Genomic DNA, 21,251 nt, shown 5'->3' with positions numbered 1-21,251 from the left:
CAAATAATGTCCCAATCAATAACCTTCCATAAGAGACTGGATGTTCCCCCCCCCATTACTTGTGCATTTTTTTGCAAGTAATGTTTAAATAACAAATATTTCATTCATATTTCACCTGTGGGCAATTTGGTTTTATAGGTGTTTTGATGCAGAAGATGGGCCGGCACAGTGTCTGGACAGGTTTGAGTCCCGGCTCTGTCTTTATCTGTAGAGTTTGCACATTCTTCCTGTGTCTGCATGAGTTTGTTCCGGGTGCTCCGGTTTCCCCCACAATCCAAAAACTGGACACAATAACTTGCCCTTAGTAAGTCTGTGATTGGCCATCCCTTCAGGGTGTTTCCCGCGCCTATGACTCTGGGACACTGGGATTGGTTCCGGCATAAAGAGGATGTAGAGGATAAAGCGGTTTGGGGAATGGATTATATGTCTCTCATCTTTTATCATGTTAACTCGCTTCTCAGAGTGAACTGTGTATATGGAGTGCTGCAAAGATGGTTGTCTGTACAACAGGTTCTTCCATCTCTGCACAGGACTTTTGGAGCTATTTCAGAGTGACCATTGGGTTCTTCCTCAGCTCTGAACCCAAATTCCTTCTTTCCCAGATGCTCAATTTGTCTGGATGGACGGCCAATTCTAGGAAGGTTCTGGGTCATGCCAAGCTTCTTCCATTTAAAAATAATTGAGGCCACTGTGGTTCTGCGACCAATCAAAGCCTTGGAAGTCATTTTATATCCCTTTTATATCCATTTTATGGTCTAGCTGTTTCTGCTACTTGCTAGCAGACTCTTTTGAGGAGACCGCTGAGCCATTCATTTTTTTTGCACTCTGCACGATTACACAGCATGTGCATGCGTTTTAGAAGAGTGAGCATGCAGTTTTACTTTCTAAACAAGTGTGGACCTGAGTTTTGAGTTGCTTTCATATTCACGCCACAGTTCCATTGCAACCTGAATTGGACATCCACCTACAGGTAGTCTGAGGTTTGGTACCATGTCTGCATGACAGCTTTCATATTACCAAACCATGCTCTGATTTGAATGAAACTGTCAGTGTGAAAGCACCCTAAGTGTGGTAGAGAACTGGTTGCCACCTTATCAGTTATATAGGTGGCAAAAGGGGCTTTCACACCAAATAGTTCTAGGAACTCAGTTATAGGATAGGATAGTTCCCCGAGAATTAATTTCTCCCCTGGGCCATGTTCCTGGTTGCATTCGCACTGGCAGTAGGAACTCTGAAGCGGCCGACAGCGGCATCCTTAAGTGCGGCGTTTACAAATGTCAAGTTGTAGTTTAGTCATCGTAGTTTAGACACTCATGTGGTCGAATGTGTTCGAATAGCCGCAAAAAGGCCGCCTACTCTCCACTTACTGACCTAATGCGTAAACATTATGGGAAGCGTGCTAGACAAATTTGATTTAAAATTTTTCGGGCTGATGTCCCAAGTTTGGTTTGAAGATGAAAATGTACCAAGCACAATGTTCTCTCACCATTCCTGATTTCTAACATGCACTACAGCATATTCAGAGCAGAAACCAAAGCTGCTGCTCTCTGTGTGTTTTTCTGTCTTCTCCAGTCACATTCATATGTAAATTGCACGAGCTTTCTTCATCCATTAGATTGAAAGATCTGAAAAAGCCCACACATTTAGCCACCCATAGACCTTCCCCTCGAAGAAATCAGGACAGAAGTGGTTGAAAGTGGACAAAAGAGACAGATTAAGACACATGTATAAACACAGGTGTAAACAGGTATGTGTCTCCCTCGTCCACTTGTGATCCAATCAACCAAAACGCATCTTAATACCAGGTATAAACAGGGCCTAAGAGACGAAATCTATGACAACTTGCAGTGTTACATGTCATCGCGGCAGAGAAAAGAACACAACAGGTAAATGCTGTTATCACTGTTTTCTATGTTTGTGCAGTAAATATGTTTACACAGCTTTTTAAACATGGCAGGTGCCGGAGTTTGACATGCGTTTAGGCAATCAGCATATATCTACCTCAATGGTATTTCGTATAGTGCTGGTTTAGACCCTATTCTGAAGTAGGACCTAATTTAGTTCCCTCAAAAGGAGTTCCAAGAACTAAAATCGTTCCTAGTTCCTGCGGTGCGAACACAGCAAAATCAGGGTACTTCCGCTAATAGTTCTAGGAACTATGTAAAGGTTCCTCTGGTGCGAAAGCCCCTGAAGTCATCAGCAGTCAGAGAAGAAGTGGGCAGAGGTAGTGGGGATAAAGGTGGTGACAATTCTAGGGCCCCCCCGCGTTTGGTATGTTCTCACCTGAACCGAGGGCCCCATCCACCTCCCCAAGGAACGTGACATCAGTTCACACAGCAACAACCTACAGGCCCCGGATACCCTACTGCCCTGGGCAGAGTAGAGAGGAGGATGTTGTGAATAGATTCCGGTTGTCCGATTCAGCAGAGAACAGTATGTGTTTGTTTGGACTCATTGAGACCTGTGAGCCTTCCGTACGAGCCGATCACTGAATGGTTCTCACGTCCTCATTTCCATCACCTGTGCTTCATGTCCTGTTTGTATGTTCAAATAACCTGACTGTTCAGTGAGGTCTCATTAGCTGAGCTCCGTTTCCCGTGTTTCCTGCTATTGTAGATTTGATTAAGGCTCTAATTTGCAGCTTTTGTGTTTATATGATTGCATTTTGGATTCAGTTTTTTTGTTTTGTGGATTGTTGTCGTGTTTTGACCAAACTTAAACTCCATATTTAGTACCTGAATCATTACCTCTAATACTGCACATCTATGTACATGTAATAAACACATGAATGAATATAGTAAAATATGCTTTTAACAGCTTTTGAAAATAGTGCAACATAAATGAGCCTGTTGATCAAGAAAGAATACTCATGCATCACAAAACCTCATTACAGTTGAGTATGTTTATATATATAATCCAATGCAAAGTTAGTTCTTTACTGTGGACCATTTCAAATTGAATCTGGAGAGGCACTTACACAGAGATGCTTGCATAAAGTGATCAAGTGCATAAATAATAATATTATTATTTATAAAAAGCCTTTCTCAAAGCTCAAGGCCACTTTACAATAGAATTAAGACAACATGCAGTAACAAAATCCTTTAAGATGAAGAAAAAAATGCTTTAATTGGCATTTGAGCACAGAAACTGATATGCTATGAAGAGCAGTTCAGGTGAGTTACAGAATTTTGATATACATTAATATACTTCTCAGATTCTAGAGGACATTTATGATTAATGCATTGAAATGAGAAACAATATGGACTCGAATATACTTGACAATGCCATTTCAAACTGACCCATTAAAGTCTGAGCACAATGCCTGGCATCAGTGAGTTTATTAAACAGCCTGTGGAGGGAGACACATCCTGCCCTTCCTCGAGCCCAAGAAACAAACACATCCAACTCCTGCAGCGGGAAACAACCTGTTCACCGCTCCCACATTCCTGCAGCGATCATGACGTCACGAAGCCTTCCTCAAACATCCCTGACATTCCGAATCCGACATCAAACCCTCATCATCCTCCGGACTGAGCTCCAGACTCCCGACGCGTCTCACAGCAGGTCAGGTGAGTTTTACAGCATGTTGTCTGGTACAGTTCATGAAAATGAAGTGTTATATGAGCTGTGATAAAGTTCAGTTTGTTTTGCACAAACATTATGATTTATAAGAACCTCATTTAATAAAAGTTACTAGGGTTAAAAATGATGACTTTGCGTTTTGGGTTTGAAGTGAAGTGAACAGACCCTGTGCAGAAGCAGATCATATTTCAGTGCTTGTGTTACTGTGTGTTATCGTACAGTATTTATATGCGCTAAAACATTGTTCTAAGTGTTTTATGGCTGCTTGTAATTGCATTATCAGTATGCGAAGTGACTGGAGCTGAGCCAATGAAAGCAGAATGAAATGTTCTCACATGTTTAGCAGTGATGCAACTACAGGTGTTAAGTGATGTTTTGATTTCTTTAACCCATGTAGAACCAGCATGATGTTGGGAATCTACCTGCTAATGACTGTAGTTGCCTGTGTTGTTTCTCAAGAGGCAGAAGAGCCTGTGTCATATACGGCAAGTGCATTATTTACATATAGAGCTGTCAACATCTTTGTTGATCCTGGAGCAACATTCCAATCAAATCAGATTTGTGGGGCAAGTTTACAGTTTATGTCAAGTGTAGGCTTATAACAAGGGTTATCAGTGTGATTCACCATCAATTCCCTCTGATTTTAGGACTAAGTTATGGGTAGGGTTAGATTTAGGGGTAGGGAGAGGGTTAAGACTAAATTTTCAGACAGGAATGTCTCACTTGGCAAAATCACGGTGATCTAATCGCAATTTTTTGAGATATATTGCAGTTTAATTTAAAATGGCATGTTGCCATCGATTAAAGAAATGGCATAAAATGTGACAGGGCAGAAAAAACACTTTTGTAAAGTACACAAAGGTCTTCCTTCATACGAAATGATCGTGACAGGCTTACATACATACAGCTAAATAATAGATATGATTGTTTTGTTATTACAGCTCATATGTATGTTAAATTGACAGGTGAAAGATTCTCATACAGTGATTTTTTTTTTATTCACAGCAGTGCACAGAAGGCTATGAATATGATCCCATTAAAGAGGTATGCAAAGGTAATAAACTAATATTGTTGATATAATATTCTCTCTCTCAACTGTTGTCTTTTTGTCTTTGAGAACATGACTCCAAAGCCTAACCCCAGTTTTCTCTCCATGTGAACAGACATCGACGAGTGTGCCCTTGTCTCTGACGCCTGCAAAGGGGACATGAAGTGCATAAACCACTATGGCGGTTACCTCTGCCTCCCTCAGAATGCCCAGATTTTCGTCAATAATGGGGACGAATCATCGCAGCCCTCTGACCCTGTTCCCCAGAGCCCGCTGAACCCCACTAACCCACAGACCCGCTCAAACCACAGAGGTGGAGACACGCAGTGTTCGCCTGGATTCACACGGGATGAGCAGAACTTCTGTCAAGGTACGACAGCAGGATTTGAGGAAAGCACTGATTCAGTGGGTCAAGACATAGTCTTTGTTGCTACACAACAACAGTGTAACGTATTGAATTCTCAGTGTAGCTTCATAGTTAAATAGTGGAGTTCAAAGTTCAAGTATTCCGATCTGAAGGGAAGGTAGACGCTCATGGGCTGGTTGTCGAGAGAGCTCTTATTCCACATCATTGATTCCCAGAAAACATTTCAAAATTTTATTCCAAAAGGTTCTGAACTAAAAAGTTGCTTTTGAGTCATTAAACGGAAAACATACATTTTGGAAAATGTAATTTTCCCAGAAAATCCATTTAAATTCACATAAAGCATTATTATAATTTCAGTCAAGGCAAAATTTTAGACAGATTTATTTTATTCTATAAGCAAACTGATATTACATATAAACAGACTGATATTCTACTGAAAAACAAACATGAAAATATGAAATATGTTCTTTTGCGTTACCCACCGAACAGATATAGATCTATCAGATAGTGTACAGTCAGTTCAGTTTGCTGATGTCAGTAGTAAGTGATGAACAAACTCAAAGAATGACCCGTGTACAGTCCGAACGGGATGAAATGAAAGGCCGTTTCAGGTGATTTTTAGTGGATGTGTGAAGTCCATTTCTCTTCAGGCTGATTGTGAGGGTGGCATTCCACGAGTGCTGAAATATTGCATAACAGCACAGAGACTATAGGGATGTCAATGACTGATTGTTGATCGATTAATCATGTTAATCATTTAATCAATTAAGCAATTAAAGTGTCCCTGAGTGTTGGATCTTTTCCTTGTAAGTAAAGATTACTCTATGTGCACTAAAAACACCACCATTATATGTTAAAGTACACCGTGACAACAAGCATTTTGTCCTGACTTACAGCAATTGACACGTAATTCATGTATGTAGCAGTAAATACCAGCATGTTTGCTATTACTTATATATGATATTCCTGAAGCTAAAGGATGAATGTTGAAAGCTGAACTGTAGTCCACAAGCAGAATTATTCTCACATATCTGCTCTTTTCCAAGTGGATTGGGAACATTCATAATCTTAATCAAAATGAGATTCACTGTCTTGATGACAGAAGCTTCTTCCACACACAGGAATACTGCAATGTGACACACAACAATCAAATAAAGAGGACATAAAGTGTACAAAGAAACACAGGATAGGACATAGATGACATAGAATAACATATGCAAGGAGAAGTTTAATGTGTAAAAGAGATAAAAGTATGTACAGTACAGATGGAAAAATAGAATAATCATAGATGTAAACAGGAAGAGATCACAGATTTGAACAGGAAACAGACTTGAAGAATGGACTTGGTTCTGTCTGGAGGAGGTGGAGAAGATCATGTATCATTGATAAAGGCATCTGAACGGCACTTTCCATCCAGTAAATCTGACTAAATCTGATCCAGCTAACGGAATGTTCTGACAGGGTTCCCTCAAAGTTATGAAAAATTTTCTTCCAGTAACATTAATAGAAAGTTAGTTCGGAGTTATCTGGTCTCTAATAATGTTTTCAATTTTTAGTACAAAACTTCCGTTTTATTTCAGAAACTTTATGTCTGAAATTCTTCTAACATTTTTTAAATGTTACTGCTTGTTGTTTTAGAACGTTCAGAGAACATTCCATTGTATCCATAATGTTTGCAAAAGGATACAATGGAATGTTTCCTTAATGTTTTCATAACCAAGAAAAATAAATAAACACCAAAAAACATTTTGAAATTTTGAAAGTCGAGAGAACACTCAGTAACAACATTAAAGAATGTATTTAATGTGATAAATGAGTGATTTACTGGACTTGCATTTACCATGGTACGCATTGATCAGTGTGTGTGTGTGTGTGTGTGTGTTTGGGCAGACGTAGACGAATGCGCTCACGGCACACACACCTGCAGTGCAGAGCAGACCTGCTACAACACCAGAGGCTCCTACACCTGCCAGTGTCATCCTGGATACCAGAAACACGGAGAACAGTGTGTGGGTGAGTTGCAATCCAGTCAGCAGAGCCACTTACTGATATAAGAGGCACACACTGAATGAGCTCAAGGGTCAGCAGGTTTTTGCTGGTTGAACTAATGTGGTCTTACGGTGGTTTACTTGTCCATTTGGGAAAAACTGTGCGAGAGAATATATACTAGCCTGTGAAGCTTTATTTTTCCTCATTGACCTACTTTCTGGTAGTATTTTAATCTGTGGCAGAAATGACGGAGATTGACTGCAGATATTGCATTTAAAATGTTTTGACTTTCAGTGATCTTCTCAAATGTCAAATAATACTTTAGTAAAACAATATTACACTTATTTATATTTCAAGTCTCCTCTAAATGATAAGCTTATACAAGTAAAATAAATAAAAATAAATATGGACTTTCAAAATGTTCCCAGTGATGCACCGAAATGAAAATTGGCTTAAAAAAAAGAAAAATCATTCTAGACACATTTCTTGGTTGGTTGGTAACAATAGTTGCCAGCATTTTCTGTCATGCATGCTAATGCACGCCCATAGCACTCTGACCCCCAGTTTCAAAGACAAGGCTTAAAGGGATAGTTCACCCAAAAATGAAAATTCTATCATCATTTACTTACCCTCATGTTGTTCCAAACCTGCATTTGTCTCTGTTCTGCTGAACACAAAAGAATATATTTTGTAGAATGTTTGTAACCAAACAATTGTGGGGCACCATTGACTTCCATAGTAGGAGAAAAAATACTATGGAGGTCAGTGGTGCCCCACAACTATTTGGTTACAAACATTCTTCAAAATATCTTCATTTATGTTCAGCAGAAGAAATACATTTGTACAGGTTTGGAACAACTTGAGGGTGAGTAAATGATGACATAATTTTCATTTTTGGGTGAACTATCCCTTTAAGCTAGTCTCAGACTAAAATGCATGTTTGAGCTGTTTTAACTGAAAGAAACTTGCACTGACATTTCTTAAAATATGCCACTGCCATTGTTTTATCTCAAGATGCACACCAGTAATGTGTTTTTCTAGGGTACGTTTATAAAAGCTACTTAAATGTTCTAATTGAACTAAGGCCTAATCCTGGCTTAGTCTATGCCCTGTCTGTGAAACTGGGCCATTGTGTTCAAAACAAACAATCTCATTTACATTTATGCATTTAGCAGATGCTTTTATCCAAAGCGAATTACAAAAGCAATTCATCACAGAGCCTGCAATATTCGTAATACACTTTGCCAGTTCTATTAGACAGCTAGATCAGGAAGCAAGCTAGAGCGAAGGAGAAACGCAGAGAAGAAAAAGTTTTTTGTCTTTTGTTTTTGCAGAAGAGGTGTATTTTAGCTGCTTTTTTAGGGGTTTTAACAGTTCAGATGCAGGTCGGCAGCTCATTCCACCAGAGAGGAGCAGAGAGGGTGAAGGTTCTGGAAAGTGACTTTGTGCCTCGTTGTGAAGGTGTTCAGTGACTGCTGGTGGGTGGGAGTGTACACTTATTTCAAGGAAGAATGCAACTACAATCAGCTTAGCATCTATTTGTGCATTAAATTACAGTACACATATTTGTGAATTGTATTGCAAGAAAAGTGCTTTTGTGCATTCTTCCGGTGCGTGCATTCCTGTGCATTTGTGGATCTGTTGTATGCATGTGTGGAAGGTTTAGTCAATATATTTCTCATCAACCATCAACACAAACTATCTGGCTAGACATCATTGACATCAGATTAAAACTGAATAATTTCACTATGTATACACAGTTTTATGAAAGTCAAAATTTCTGTGCATTCCTAAGACTCAGTTAAGTTACTAAAGTAAGGTTCTCGGTCTGAGGTCCCCCCTCAAATTTCCCTGAAATGCATGTCAATACTTGTCCTTCCACATCAGATTTGGTCTATCAAAAAACAATCATCATCAAAGAAAAAAGAAGGAGATGTTGCTATCACCCTGCAAGTCTGTCAAGAATCCCATAGATTATATGAGCACTGTTTGTGTTAACCTCTTTGCAGATAGAAATGAGTGTCTGCTGTCACACTACTGCATGCACAGATGTGTGAACACTGCTGGCTCTTACTACTGCGAGTGTAATGATGGCTACCAGCTCGCCAGCAACAACCACAGCTGTATAGGTGAGTTAAAGACCAGACCTGCCTTTCTAATCTGCACAGCTCTGCTCACATGTGTGTGTGTGTCTGTGTATGTGTGTGAGTGAGTATGTTCAATGGAATTCAAGATATCTTTCAGTATCCTGTTTTGCTTTTGCTTTCACCCTCTGGTGGACAAATCCTGTCCTTAACAACACACATTTCTGATCTACCGCTTATCCCTCTCTTTATAAGCGGTACATTTCATTAAGCCAATGAATTAAAATTGCATGGGGTTAAAAGTGATTATTGGAGTTAAGATAGCAGTCAGTGTTTTTAAGTGTTATATTCACTGTAGAAGAATCAATATTGGGCAACATACAGGAAGTTTCCTATATATTAGAGTAATAGATTAAATAATAGACACAGTCGGTCACTCTTATGATCACTTTTAATACCATTAAGTGAAATAGATGTCAATACAATAAATGGGCCAGAAGTCTCTCAGATTAGCATTCTTCAAAGTTCTGCCAAGAATTTGATTTCAGATCTTTCACAAAGGAATTTAAAAGATCTTGTGGGATGGACAGGATCAAGAGGAGCTTCACATTAAAGGTGAAATCTGTTAGCACAACATGTTTTAAAAGGAGAGCAGTTGGGATCAATCTCAAGGTTTCAAAGCTGTCATTTGCAAATCAACATTGGTCAGTTGTTCTGAGAACAGTAAGGAATGTGAAACTTTGCCTAACTTCTGAATCAAAGCTTGAAGATCTTTGCCAATGAAATATGTTCTTTGATCAACAACATGATAAGGAATTCCTCAGTGAGGAAAGGTTTCCTGCAAAAGCATTTTATATGGAAATCATGCACTTAAGAACGTACTGATAAGAGCGGCTCTTAGGACCAGTACAAACACACCAAATAAGAATCCAAGGTCCTGTAGGTCTGTCTGCAGGGAAAGATTTTGTCAAGCCTCATGAAGAACAGAAGAATGTTTCTTTTATAATCAGTTCAAAAGATGCATGTGGTGACCAACTATAACTATAACTTGCTTTTAAGACTCGGTGGAGAAATACACTAAAGAACAACTTGAGAGAAAATGGCCTTGGATATTTCCACCATGTCGACACCCCCTACTAATTAAAAAATTAATTTGCTCAAAAACGCAGATTCATTTAGGAATGAAACACCACTGTGTGTTGCTCAGAGATATGCAATGGTTCTGTTGTGGCTTTGTTTAAAAACATTTTTATTGGCAAAATGGAGCAAAAAGAGACAATATTGTCTTAAATGTAGCTGTAACATTGTGGTTGTGGAGTGGAAGTAGTACCAGAGATAAGGATCTAGTCACAGGGTGTTTCTATTAAAGAAAACCACGGCAGAACCAGCGGAGGAGACCACAGCAGAATTAGAGGGATGGAGAATAATGGCAGAGGCCGGGGAACAGTGGACCAGGGATTTGAAAGACCGAGGTGGAGATGGTGGGGGAAGACCAGGGCGGAGCTGGAGGACCAGAGGAGCAGGGCCATGCTGCAGGATTGGAGACCCAAGGTGGAACCGGATGATCAAGGTGGATCCGGGGGATCCGAAGAAAGAGGTGGAGCCAGTAGGAATGAGGACAACAGTGGAGCCAAAGTGATGGAGGAACCCGGTAGAGGGGTGAAGGTCTGGAAGTCCAAGGTGGAGCCAGAAAATCAAAAAGGATGAGGGACTGCTGTGGAGCCAGAAAGATGAAGAGCCACAGTGGAGCCGAATGTTTGTTGGGCCAATGTGGAATCAGGGGCATGGAGGGCCGAAGTAGAGCCTAAATGTCCTAGGCTTAGGTCACTTCTCGGAAGACCACAGTGGATCTGGCAAGCCAGGAGACCGTGGTTGCACCAGTAAAGCCAGAGATTTGGGGAGAGCCGGCAGAGCAGGAGGAACAGTGGACAACAGCGGAGCCAGGGATTTGGAAGGCCGAGGTTGAGAAGGTGGGGAGACCAGGGCGGAGCTGTAACACCGGAGGAGCAGGGCCATGCTGCAGGTTTGGAGACCCAAGGTGGAACCGGAGGGTCAAGGTGGATCCAGGGGATTGGAAGAAAGAGGTGGAGCCGGTAGGAATGAGGACAACAGTGGAGCCAAAGTGATGTAGGAACCCTGCAGAGCAAAAGGTGTGAAGGTTTAGAAGACCAAGGTGGAGCCAGAAGATCAAAAGGGCACCGCAAGGCCGGAAGGATGAGAGACTGCTGTTGAGCCAGAAGGATGAAGAGCCGCAGTGAAGCTGAAGGTTTGTAGAGCCAAGGTGGAATCAGGGGCACGGAGGGCCGAAGTGGAGCCTAAATGTCCTAGGCTTAGGCCACATCTCGGAAGACCACAGTGGATCCGGCAAGCCAGGAGACCGTGGTTGCACCGCTGGAGCCAGAGAATTGGGGAGAGCTGGCAGAGCAGGAGGAAGAGTGGACCACAGCGGAGCTAGGGATTTAGAAGGCTGAGGTGGAGAAGGTGGGGAGACCAGGGCGGAGCTGTAGCACCGGAGGAGCAGGGCCATGCTGCAGGATTGAAGACCCAAGGTGAAACCAGAGGATTGGAGGACCAAGATGGATCCGGGGGATCAGAAGAAAGAGGTGGACCCGGTAGGAACGAGGACAGCAGCGGAGCCAAAGTGATCGAAGAACCTGGTAGAGCAAAAGGGTGAAGGTCTGGGAGACCAAGGTGGAGCCAGAAGATCAAAAGTCCATGGCGTGGCCTGAAGGATGAGGGACTGCTCTGGAGCCAGAAGGATGAAGAACCTTGGTGGAGGGTTTGTAGGGCCAAGGCGGAATCAGGGGCTCAGAGGGCCAAAGTGGAGCTTAAAGGTTAAATGTCCTAGGCTTAGGCCATAACTCGGAAGACCACAGTGGATCTGGCAAGCCAGGAGACCGTGGTCGCACCGGTGAAGCCAGAGAATTTGGTGGAGAGCTGGCAGAGCAGGAGGATGTTGAGAAGTCAGAGGAGCCAATGAAGACCCTGGCAGAGTCGGTGGAGGAGGAAGGGCTAGGAACACGGGAGCGGAACTAGGTTAAACGAGATGGGAGAAGAGTTGGGAGAAGCAATAAACTTCACTGATTCAAATTTTTATCATATGTTTATTAGTGCAAAACTTAACTTAATGTTACTACTGCAGGATATGAAGTGATGTAACATGTAGCCCATTCTTAGAATTTGTGCTCTGCATTTCAACCATCCAAATGTGCACACACACAGCAGTGATTATTGAACACACACACACCATGAACACACACCTGGAGCAGTGGGCAGCCATTTTTGCTGCGGCACCCAGGAAGCGATTGGGGGTTAGATGTCTTGTTCAACGGCACCTCAATTGTGGGTAATGAGAGTAGAAGAGAGCGCTGTTAATTCACTCCCCCCTCTTACATTTCCTGCCTACTGAGACTTGAACCCATGTCCGACTCTCTAACCATTAGGCCACAACTGCCCCTTATGTGTGTTGTTTAGTTGCTGCTCTGCTAGGGACTAATGACACTCCATCAGCAGCATGTTTTAACTGATCTACAGGAATATTGATATTAATCAAAATATGGCATTTTGTATGATCTCAACAATATTTCTGTTTGCCCATTGTGAAACAACATTCAAAGTGAACACACTAGTGACTAGGTAGTACTTGGATGTTCTGATTGGTTTGAGAACCACTGCTTTCATCTGATAGGCATTTCAAGAGTGAGGAATGGCTTTAGGGGTGGGGATAAGTTCTTGGAGGGACAGGCCACTGGCTCCGGGACAGAGAACATACAATACAGAAGAAAAACTGTGTCACACTATACTTGTTTGAACCGAAACATTGACATGGCAAAACAAGAACCAACAAAGGACAACTGAAACAAAGGGCTACATTATACACAGGATAATGGTTAACTAAACTAGACACAGGTGAATATAATCATAAGCTAAGGAAACAGATCAAACACTGGAAGTAAACAACAGGAACTTTGAAAACTAATACAACAGAACAAAATACAAAGTAGGAGTCCTTGGACATAAACCAGACATGACAGTAGCTTACTCACTATTAACTTTTTGATAATTAAACTGTTGTATAAAATATCACATTTGCAATTGTGCCCTTATTCGGGAAAAACAGCACTCTTGCTCATATGATATTGCACATCTATATCGTATGATATAAATGTAAGACATTAATACTTGATTTTCAGTGTCATTCTAATAAGTTTCATCATGCAGTGAAAGTGTGCACTATTAAAGCCTGTTTTTGTTTGGGTAAAAAAAGTGATTGACATAATTGATGTCAGCTCACACATCATTAAAACAACAATTACAATATTATCCTAGACGATACATATCGCACACTTTGGCTTGTTTTGGAACTGTTTTTTATTGTGGGATAAGATGTATAAAATATTATGCTGAATGTCACCATGAGTAGATAATTGTACTCATGTTAGTACTCATGTTAGTAACTGTATGGATTTGGCTTGTGTTTCAGATGTGAATGAGTGTGATCTGGCTCAGCCGTGCCAGCATCAGTGTTTCAACCTGCTGGGCTCGTACATCTGCCAGTGTGATCAGGGTTATGAACTCACCTCGAATTCAGTCTCTTGTGTGGGTCAGTGCTGATGCTGCATGTTCCTGTGCTTGATTTCAATGTGCTTGATTTGAGTACACTCTCTACTTACTTGAGTACATTATTTTGAACACGCTGTGAGCGGTGAAACATGCTCAGTGCTTATATAGTGATGAGAGCTGCCCAAAGGGAATTTAAATCATTTTTTTACTTCAAAGATTCTAAAGAAATGGTTTCAGTTAGAGGTAAAGATAAGTGAACACCAGATTTTTAAATCAACAGTCCACAAGAGGGCGCAACAAATAAATACAAATCAAACAACTGCTATATTGTTTATTGCAAGGAACAAGCCTGGCTGTTGACAAATAACATTTAAGTTGACAAGAAAGTGCTGAATTAAACCAGCTATTCAAACATATTATATATATGAATTTAAATATGCGTTAATATATATTTAAAAAATTATTACAATAGTGTAGTAATTTTTGTGATTACACTATTGTAATAAAGTATTTTGAATTCTTTATGGGCCAGTTGTTCATGGTCTTTGATCCACTGCGTTGTAAGGGAAATATCACACGTATAGTGCATATGACATATTTGCTTTGTATATTTGTGGTTAATTTCATATGTTTGGGTTGAGTTAATAAATCTGCCTGCAAAGTGTTTCAGTTTACCATGTTCATTTACTCAGCAAAACTGAAATGCATTTGTATGTGTATTTTCATCTAAAATTCACCAAATGTTCGATTTCCAAATTTTAATTGGACAGCAGCACAAAATGCCATTCTTTATCATCAGCTAGATTGTTCTCAGCCTTGTTTTAGACAAAGATCATGATCACCTTTATTTTTATCAAGTCACCTTTATTTTTATAGCGCTTCATACAATAGAAATTGTTTCAAAGCAGCTTCTCAATAATAAACAGAAAAGTAACAAAACTGATGATAAAAACTTCATCAAATATGAGGCAAATTTAAATTCTGCTGTAAAGCAGCTCTAAAAAAGACAGTATTGTCATTATTCAGATCAAATCAGTTAAGTGTTGGTTCAGTTCAGTTCAATAACTGAGTAAAGTTAATCAATTATGAAACAAGTTCAATTCAGCCTGGTTGAACAATGTTGTTCTGGTGTGTGTCTAGACATCGATGAGTGCGCCTTCTCCAGCTACATGTGCCAGTACGCGTGTATGAACAGCCCGGGCGGATATTCCTGCACCTGCCCAGATGGATATCAGCTGCAGAGAACAAGAATGTGTCAAGGTATTGGCCTCCTCCTTCATAAAATATAACGCTCGTCTTTGCCTGGCCTCTTCTCTATCCATCCACACCCAGATATTTCACATCAGAGCAAGATGGGCCAGGAATTCTCAAACACATGCTCATGGAAACAATGCAGGGCTCAAATGTTGCTTCACCCCCTCTGTTACTTAATTTTTTTTCTTTTTTTATTTCTTTAATCTATAAGTATGAAAAAAAGGCTGTTTATTTGTTCTAAACAGACAGAAAGATGTTAGATGAACTTTGTTTTGCATATCTTGCTACAGTCTTTGTCATGGTGCCTATACCCTTACAAAAATAAGTATACTTCAGGTTCATTTTATGAAGTATACTTAAGTAGAGTGTTTTTAAGTATACTTTATGTAGTAAGTATACTAATATCAGTGTACTAGTAGTATACTTGTAAGTATACTGATTCAATACTACTTGGGACTAAATTGGCCACTTAGTGTATAAAAGTATATTTTTAAGTATACTTTAAGTGTAACAGTAGTAAGCTGAGTACACCTAGTTTACAACTATGCTTTTCGTTTGCACTTATAGGTATACTAATAGTTTACTAATTAAATACTTAAATACACATTTTTTTTAGTTTATGAAAGTACACTTTGAAGTATACTCTCAGTAAACTACTACTTTAGTATTTCTATACTGCAATTATACTTGTAAGTTTTCTTTAAGTGAACTTAACATCATACTTATAGTTTACTATTTATATATTATTTTGGCACTTTCAGTATATTTCTATGGTCCTATTTAGGTATTCATTTTTATACTTTAAATGTACCTTTAACTGTACTTTAAGTAGATTTTATCTACACAACCAGTGGACTACACAAAGATTCACATACTCAGAATTAGGAACATATCTGTTTTCTGTAATTCTTGTTTTCAAAATTTATTTTATTTAAGTGTCATTTTAAGTATATTTCTGAGAAGTACATAAAAAGTAAATTGAAAGAATAGTTTTAAAATAAGTATACCAATAGCACACTTGAATTTTTTTTTTCTTTATCTCTTTTTTTGTAAGGGTAACAGTAGGTGTGTTCATGTAAATGGAATCTCTATTGGCAATATTACACTCTTAGAAAAAAATGTTCAATGGGGTTCTGGACTCAGTTTAAAGAACACTTTATGCCAAAAAAGTTCTAAATAAGAAGAGATGTCTTAAATGATTGCATAATACTTTTATGTTTAACAGGCTATTTCATTGTTTTTATATATATATATATATATATATATATATATATATAGTGATAAGGTATGTTTATGAGCTGTTGAATTAATCTAAATAAAAAAAAAAAAAAAAAAAAAAAAAAAAAGATTAAACCAACTTTATTACTTGTAGCTAAAGCCACAAAATGATCTCATGATGTGAACCCCTAAAGGGTTCTATATATGAAGCCCTTACGGAACCCTTTAAGGTTCCATATAGAACCTTTTATTCTAAGAGTGTACTTCTGTAATTTTACGTATTTCTCACTGAAACAGGATATTCAACATAAAAAAATGTTGTTGTTTTTTTGTGCAAGACAGCAATATAGTCAAAGCAACATCTGTTCAACATTAAGATAATCCATGAATTAAAATCAATCAGGAAAAAGACATGGCATGAAAAACTGTTGAATTTTGCCAAATTGGATTTAGTGCCAACAAGAAGAACGTCTTGTATTTAGCTTGACAAAATTGCACGAGAACCAGGATTTGATCAAATTTAAACGGTCCCAGAGGGAAGAAGCAAGAAGAGTAGAATTAGGCTTGGAGGAAAAATAGAGCTAAGTGTCATCCACTTAGCAGTGGAAATTAATACCAAATTTCCTAAAAATATGACCCAGAGGTAATAGGTAGATAATAAATAAAAGAGGGCCCAAGACAGAGCCTTGAGGAACACCAGTGGTAACAGATGAGGAATATGATCTGAAATTTGGACAAATTGAGTGCGACCAAAGAAATGGGATCTAAACCAAGTGAGAGGGACACCAGTAATACCAATAGAGATTAATCTATCTAAAAGAACTTCATGAGAATTGGTACTGAAGACTGTACTTTGATCAAGCAAGATAAGTATAGTTAAGAGTCCAGAATCATCCGCTATCAACAGATCACTTTTACCATGGCTGTCTCTGTACCATGTAATGGATGGAAACCACACTGAAATTGTTCAAACAGATTGTTTTTTAAAAGGTGAGCACGGACCTAATCTGCAACAGTTTTTTGAAAGAAATGGTCAATTACAAATTGGATGAAAGTTGGCAAAATTATTAGGGTCAGCGCCAGATTTCTTAAGCCTTGGAGTTATTACGTCAGTCTTGAGAGATGAAGGAGCAACATGGAGCAAGTTTGGAAGTTATAAGGTATGACATATTTCTAATCACAATCTTTTCTCTGGTCTGGAAGACATCAACGAGTGTGAAACGGGCCATGAGTGTAGGGAAGATGAGATGTGCTGGAACTATTATGGAGGCCATCGCTGTTACCCTCAGAACCCGTGTCAGGAGCCGTACTTGCTGACAGCAGAAAAGTAAGTCAGGACTAGAAATGAAGAGCACAGACACCCACCAGAGACACTTTAAAGTTTTGATTTAATGCATTTAAGCATGAAAAAAAGAGTAATCTTCTTGCTTTCATTCCTAGCCGGTGTTCGTGCCAGTCTGCAGGTGCGTGTCGAGGCCTGCCGCAGTCTATCGTTTACAAATACATGAGCCTTCATTCAGAGCGCAGCGTACCGGCAGATATCTTTCAGATTCAAGCCACAAACATCTTCCCCAGTGCTCACTACACCTTCAGGATTAAAGCTGGCAATGATGGAGGAGAGTTCTTCCTTAGGGTGAGTAACCAACACTTAAGTGTTACACCCTTACAAAATTAACCATGGTTTCACTACAGCACCTATAGCCATATCATATGATGTTTCTTTTTTGTCAAAACATATTCTTGGCCGTTTTAAACATGTTTAAAGTGGTGGCTTAATTTTATCATTGTCAATTTGATTCAGATGATTGAATGATGCAAACAGAGTTCATTTCGTCTGTACAGCAGCTCTAAAAGACAATAGTGTCCTTGCTCAGCTGAAGTCAGTTCAGTGGTTTGTTGAACTATTGTGGTTTGACCACTGAGTGGCGCTGTAAGCCAACTGTATTAGCTGTTTATGAGCAAATTCAGTACTACTGGTCACACTGTGCATTCAGCCTTTCCCTCTTCTCACATGTGAACAGTAAGGCAAGGCAATGCCCACCAGGTTTATTTGTGTAGCGCATTTTCCACACATAAATCAGTTTTGATTTCTCTTGTAGCACAACATCAAATATAAATGTCTTGATCGTGTTCAACTTGTGCTTTGAGTATCATGAGAAAATGAATGAGATGGGCTTTGTCCTGATTGTTTCCCCAAGAGCAGAGCGGGATATTTTATATTGTGGGGAAATATAATTAAACTTGGCTTAGTTCAGAAATGTATGTAAATTCTATTGCTTTCCATTAGACAATATATACAATATACTTGAGAAATAATCTCTGCAAATGATCTGCTGAACATGGGATATTTATAAATCTAAAAAATATTGTGCTGCCACATTCATTTCTGCCACCATAATTGATGAAATTTGATGATATATTTGGGAATATTGCTCTCTTTGTATCTGATTTGCGTGTGTTTGTCCTTCATTGCATTAGCGCTTCAGCAGCGTCGGTGCGATGCTGGTCTTGACCAAGTCCCTGGAGGGTCCGCTGGAGCTGATCGTGGATCTGGAGATGATCACTCAACACACGCTGATGAACTATCGCTCCAGCTCTTTACTACGGCTCACCATCGTCGTGGGACCCTACGCTTTCTAACACTTCTGTTGCTTCACACTTTTATACATATCTGGACCGCTTGCATTAAAGTCACACGGCAAGATGTTATGCACTTTTATCTCGCAGTCATCATAAAATAAACAGACTCTTATTCAGGGCTCCAGACTGCCACTAAAATGGGTGCTAATGTGCCCATAATTTAAAATATAACTGGTTAAAATAATATTGGTTTCCTCACATTATATCATCATCGTCTGGGGTCGAGTCGTAGAGGGGTCGTGATCAGGAGAGATTGAGGCTAATATTTAGTTCAATGCATCTCCTTGATCAACCACAGTCAACAGAATAGAAAACAGAGCTTTGAACAAACCCATATAAAAATAAATGAAAGATGAGTGATTGTTAGTCTCACACACATACACACACACAGGTTTGTTTTTGTGGGGACATTCCATAGGCGTAATGGTTTTTATACTGTACAAACCGTATTTTCTATCCCCCTACACTACCCCTACCCCTAAACCTAGCCATCACAGAAAACATTCTGCATTTTTAAATTTTTAATAAAACATTGTTTAGTATGTTTTTAAAGCAATTTTAAATATGAGGACTCATGAAATGTCCTCATATTTCATGTTTACGTAGTGATACCAGTTAAATACCCATGTCATTATACAAATTTGTGTCCTCATAAGTCACAAAAATGTGCACACACACACACACACACACACACACTCTACAGCACGTTTACCAAAGGCATCATCTAAGGCTGTGTCTATATTAAACTGGATACATTTGAAAATGGCTTTTTATTTCAAAACGCTCTTCATCCACACTAGTGTTTCCCAGAAGTTTCTCATCCACACTGAAAACACAAATCATCTTATTGCGCATGCGTGAATCAATAAAAGCTGACTGAGATGATACTGAGAAACCAGACGTAAGAAATTTCTTACACTATTCTTCTGGCACAATCATTAACAAAATGTCTCACCACTCACTTTAACCATGTACTTTAATGCGGAGTCTGTCAAGTCTTAGTTTATCAATATTCCCTTTGTTTTTGACAAACTCTGAAAGATCAATTTATTCATAATACTTTTTTAAGTCTGGAGCCCTGCTAATTTAAGAAACAGCACACACATTTTTACAGTATCGTGTCTTTATTAAATGTTCCTGCACATGGCTGCACTTATAATTCATTGATGTGAAGGTTTACGTGACTGAAAGACTCTTTCTTTTGCTTTCATTTGTCCAACATTGTTTATCCATTGTGTAATGTATAAACGCTAGTGTAAAAAAAAAAAAAAAAAAAAAAAAGGTTTGAAAGTTTTAGATCTTTTGAATGATCTGTAGTTTGTCAGTAAACATTATGTTCCTCTCACATATTAAACGTTTGCTGGTTTAGTTACATTGTTAACACACAGTATGATTTGCACTGATGACATGACAATATTCTGATTCTGGCTTCTCATTTACTCATAATTCATCTGCTCTGCTTTTAAATAAACACTTTAGCCTGAAATAATTCACAGATGTCCATATCCACATCTCACAGCCTTTAACAAGGAAAAAAAATACAACATTAATCATCTGTTAATAATAGAACTTATTATTTTATTAAAAAGTATTTTAAATTGTTGTCCATATGACTTTTTGTTCTCTTTATACCAAAACAGTTAAAAATAAAGGGAAATAAATTTCATATGTATTTCATGAATTGAGATTGTTTTGTTTATTCATATAATGATATAATCTGGGGATGCACCAATAAATCAGCCAATGATTGGTATCAGCTGATAAAAGCACTTATCGGCCAACAGCGGATGATCAGGGTTGATTAAATTCTGTTAATCAAAAGGGGGCAGAAAAACGTGTCAGACTTCAACTAGTACCGTCTGTGAAGAAAATGTCTCGTGTTAAATTTAGGGCTGTCAAAGTTAACCCGACAATTACACATTAACGCAAGCTCAATTTAACGCAGTTTAAAAAATAGTGACATTAAAACGGGTTATATTTGACCCTATGAATCGAAGATGAACTCTGGAGAATCACCCGTAGTTCAAGCCAGGTTTGCCAGGTCCATGGTTTTTCCCTTCACTAAACATTATTTGTACTGCCTCCCATCCAATAATCTCAAAGAGCTTATGAATCCACATCAGAAAATACAGAACAACTAACTGAAATTAATCATGTCTCAAGTAATTGATCAATCAGTGTTTCAACCACAGAAAGACATCAACATAACAGCTGGAGAACAATATGCAACATAACATCAGATTTACCTCAGAAAAGTTATCCAGTGTTCACAGTTCATTAGTTGGCTATAAGTATGTGGTTATGAAAACTGATTTATCCAAAAACGAAGGGTGGGTGTGCGAGCTTCTAATAATCCTGAAGATGTAGATTAGCTGGTTTAGGTGTGTTTAATTAGGTCTGGAGCTGAACTGTGAACAGTGACCATCCAGGAGCAGATTTAGATGAGCTGGCTAGATGTCTGTGCTCAGGTGCACGTGGCTTAATCTGTCTGGAATCAAGGAGAAGA

The 21,251-nt window shown here is 39.0% G+C and overlaps 1 protein-coding gene across 4 annotated transcripts; it reads left to right on the top strand.

Annotated features, from left to right (window-relative positions):
- Positions 1-3,418: 3,418 nt before the first annotated feature.
- Positions 3,419-20,426, top strand: efemp1 (EGF containing fibulin extracellular matrix protein 1). 4 transcript variants are annotated; one of them, XM_051915833.1, is made up of 11 exons: positions 3,419-3,564; positions 3,980-4,067; positions 4,591-4,636; positions 4,746-5,000; positions 6,888-7,010; positions 8,996-9,115; positions 13,554-13,673; positions 14,774-14,893; positions 17,309-17,432; positions 17,546-17,738; positions 18,584-20,426. In XM_051915833.1, exons 1-11 carry the CDS (start codon positions 3,458-3,460, stop codon positions 18,743-18,745), a joined length of 1,458 nt encoding a protein of 485 aa, XP_051771793.1. In that variant the 5' UTR covers positions 3,419-3,457; the 3' UTR covers positions 18,746-20,426. The 4 variants fall into 4 exon arrangements, with proteins under 4 accessions (XP_051771793.1, XP_051771792.1, XP_051771795.1 ...); XM_051915832.1 differs by having other exon boundaries at positions 3,420-3,564; positions 4,588-4,636; XM_051915835.1 differs by having other exon boundaries at positions 3,477-3,569.
- Positions 20,427-21,251: the final 825 nt, after the last annotated feature.

This window comes from Ctenopharyngodon idella, chromosome 13, assembly GCF_019924925.1.
Source record: "Ctenopharyngodon idella isolate HZGC_01 chromosome 13, HZGC01, whole genome shotgun sequence".
Classification (NCBI taxonomy): Eukaryota; Metazoa; Chordata; class Actinopteri; order Cypriniformes; family Xenocyprididae; genus Ctenopharyngodon; species Ctenopharyngodon idella.
The sequence above is the reverse complement of the archived record's forward strand: the minus strand, read 5'-3'. Positions and strand labels throughout refer to the sequence as shown.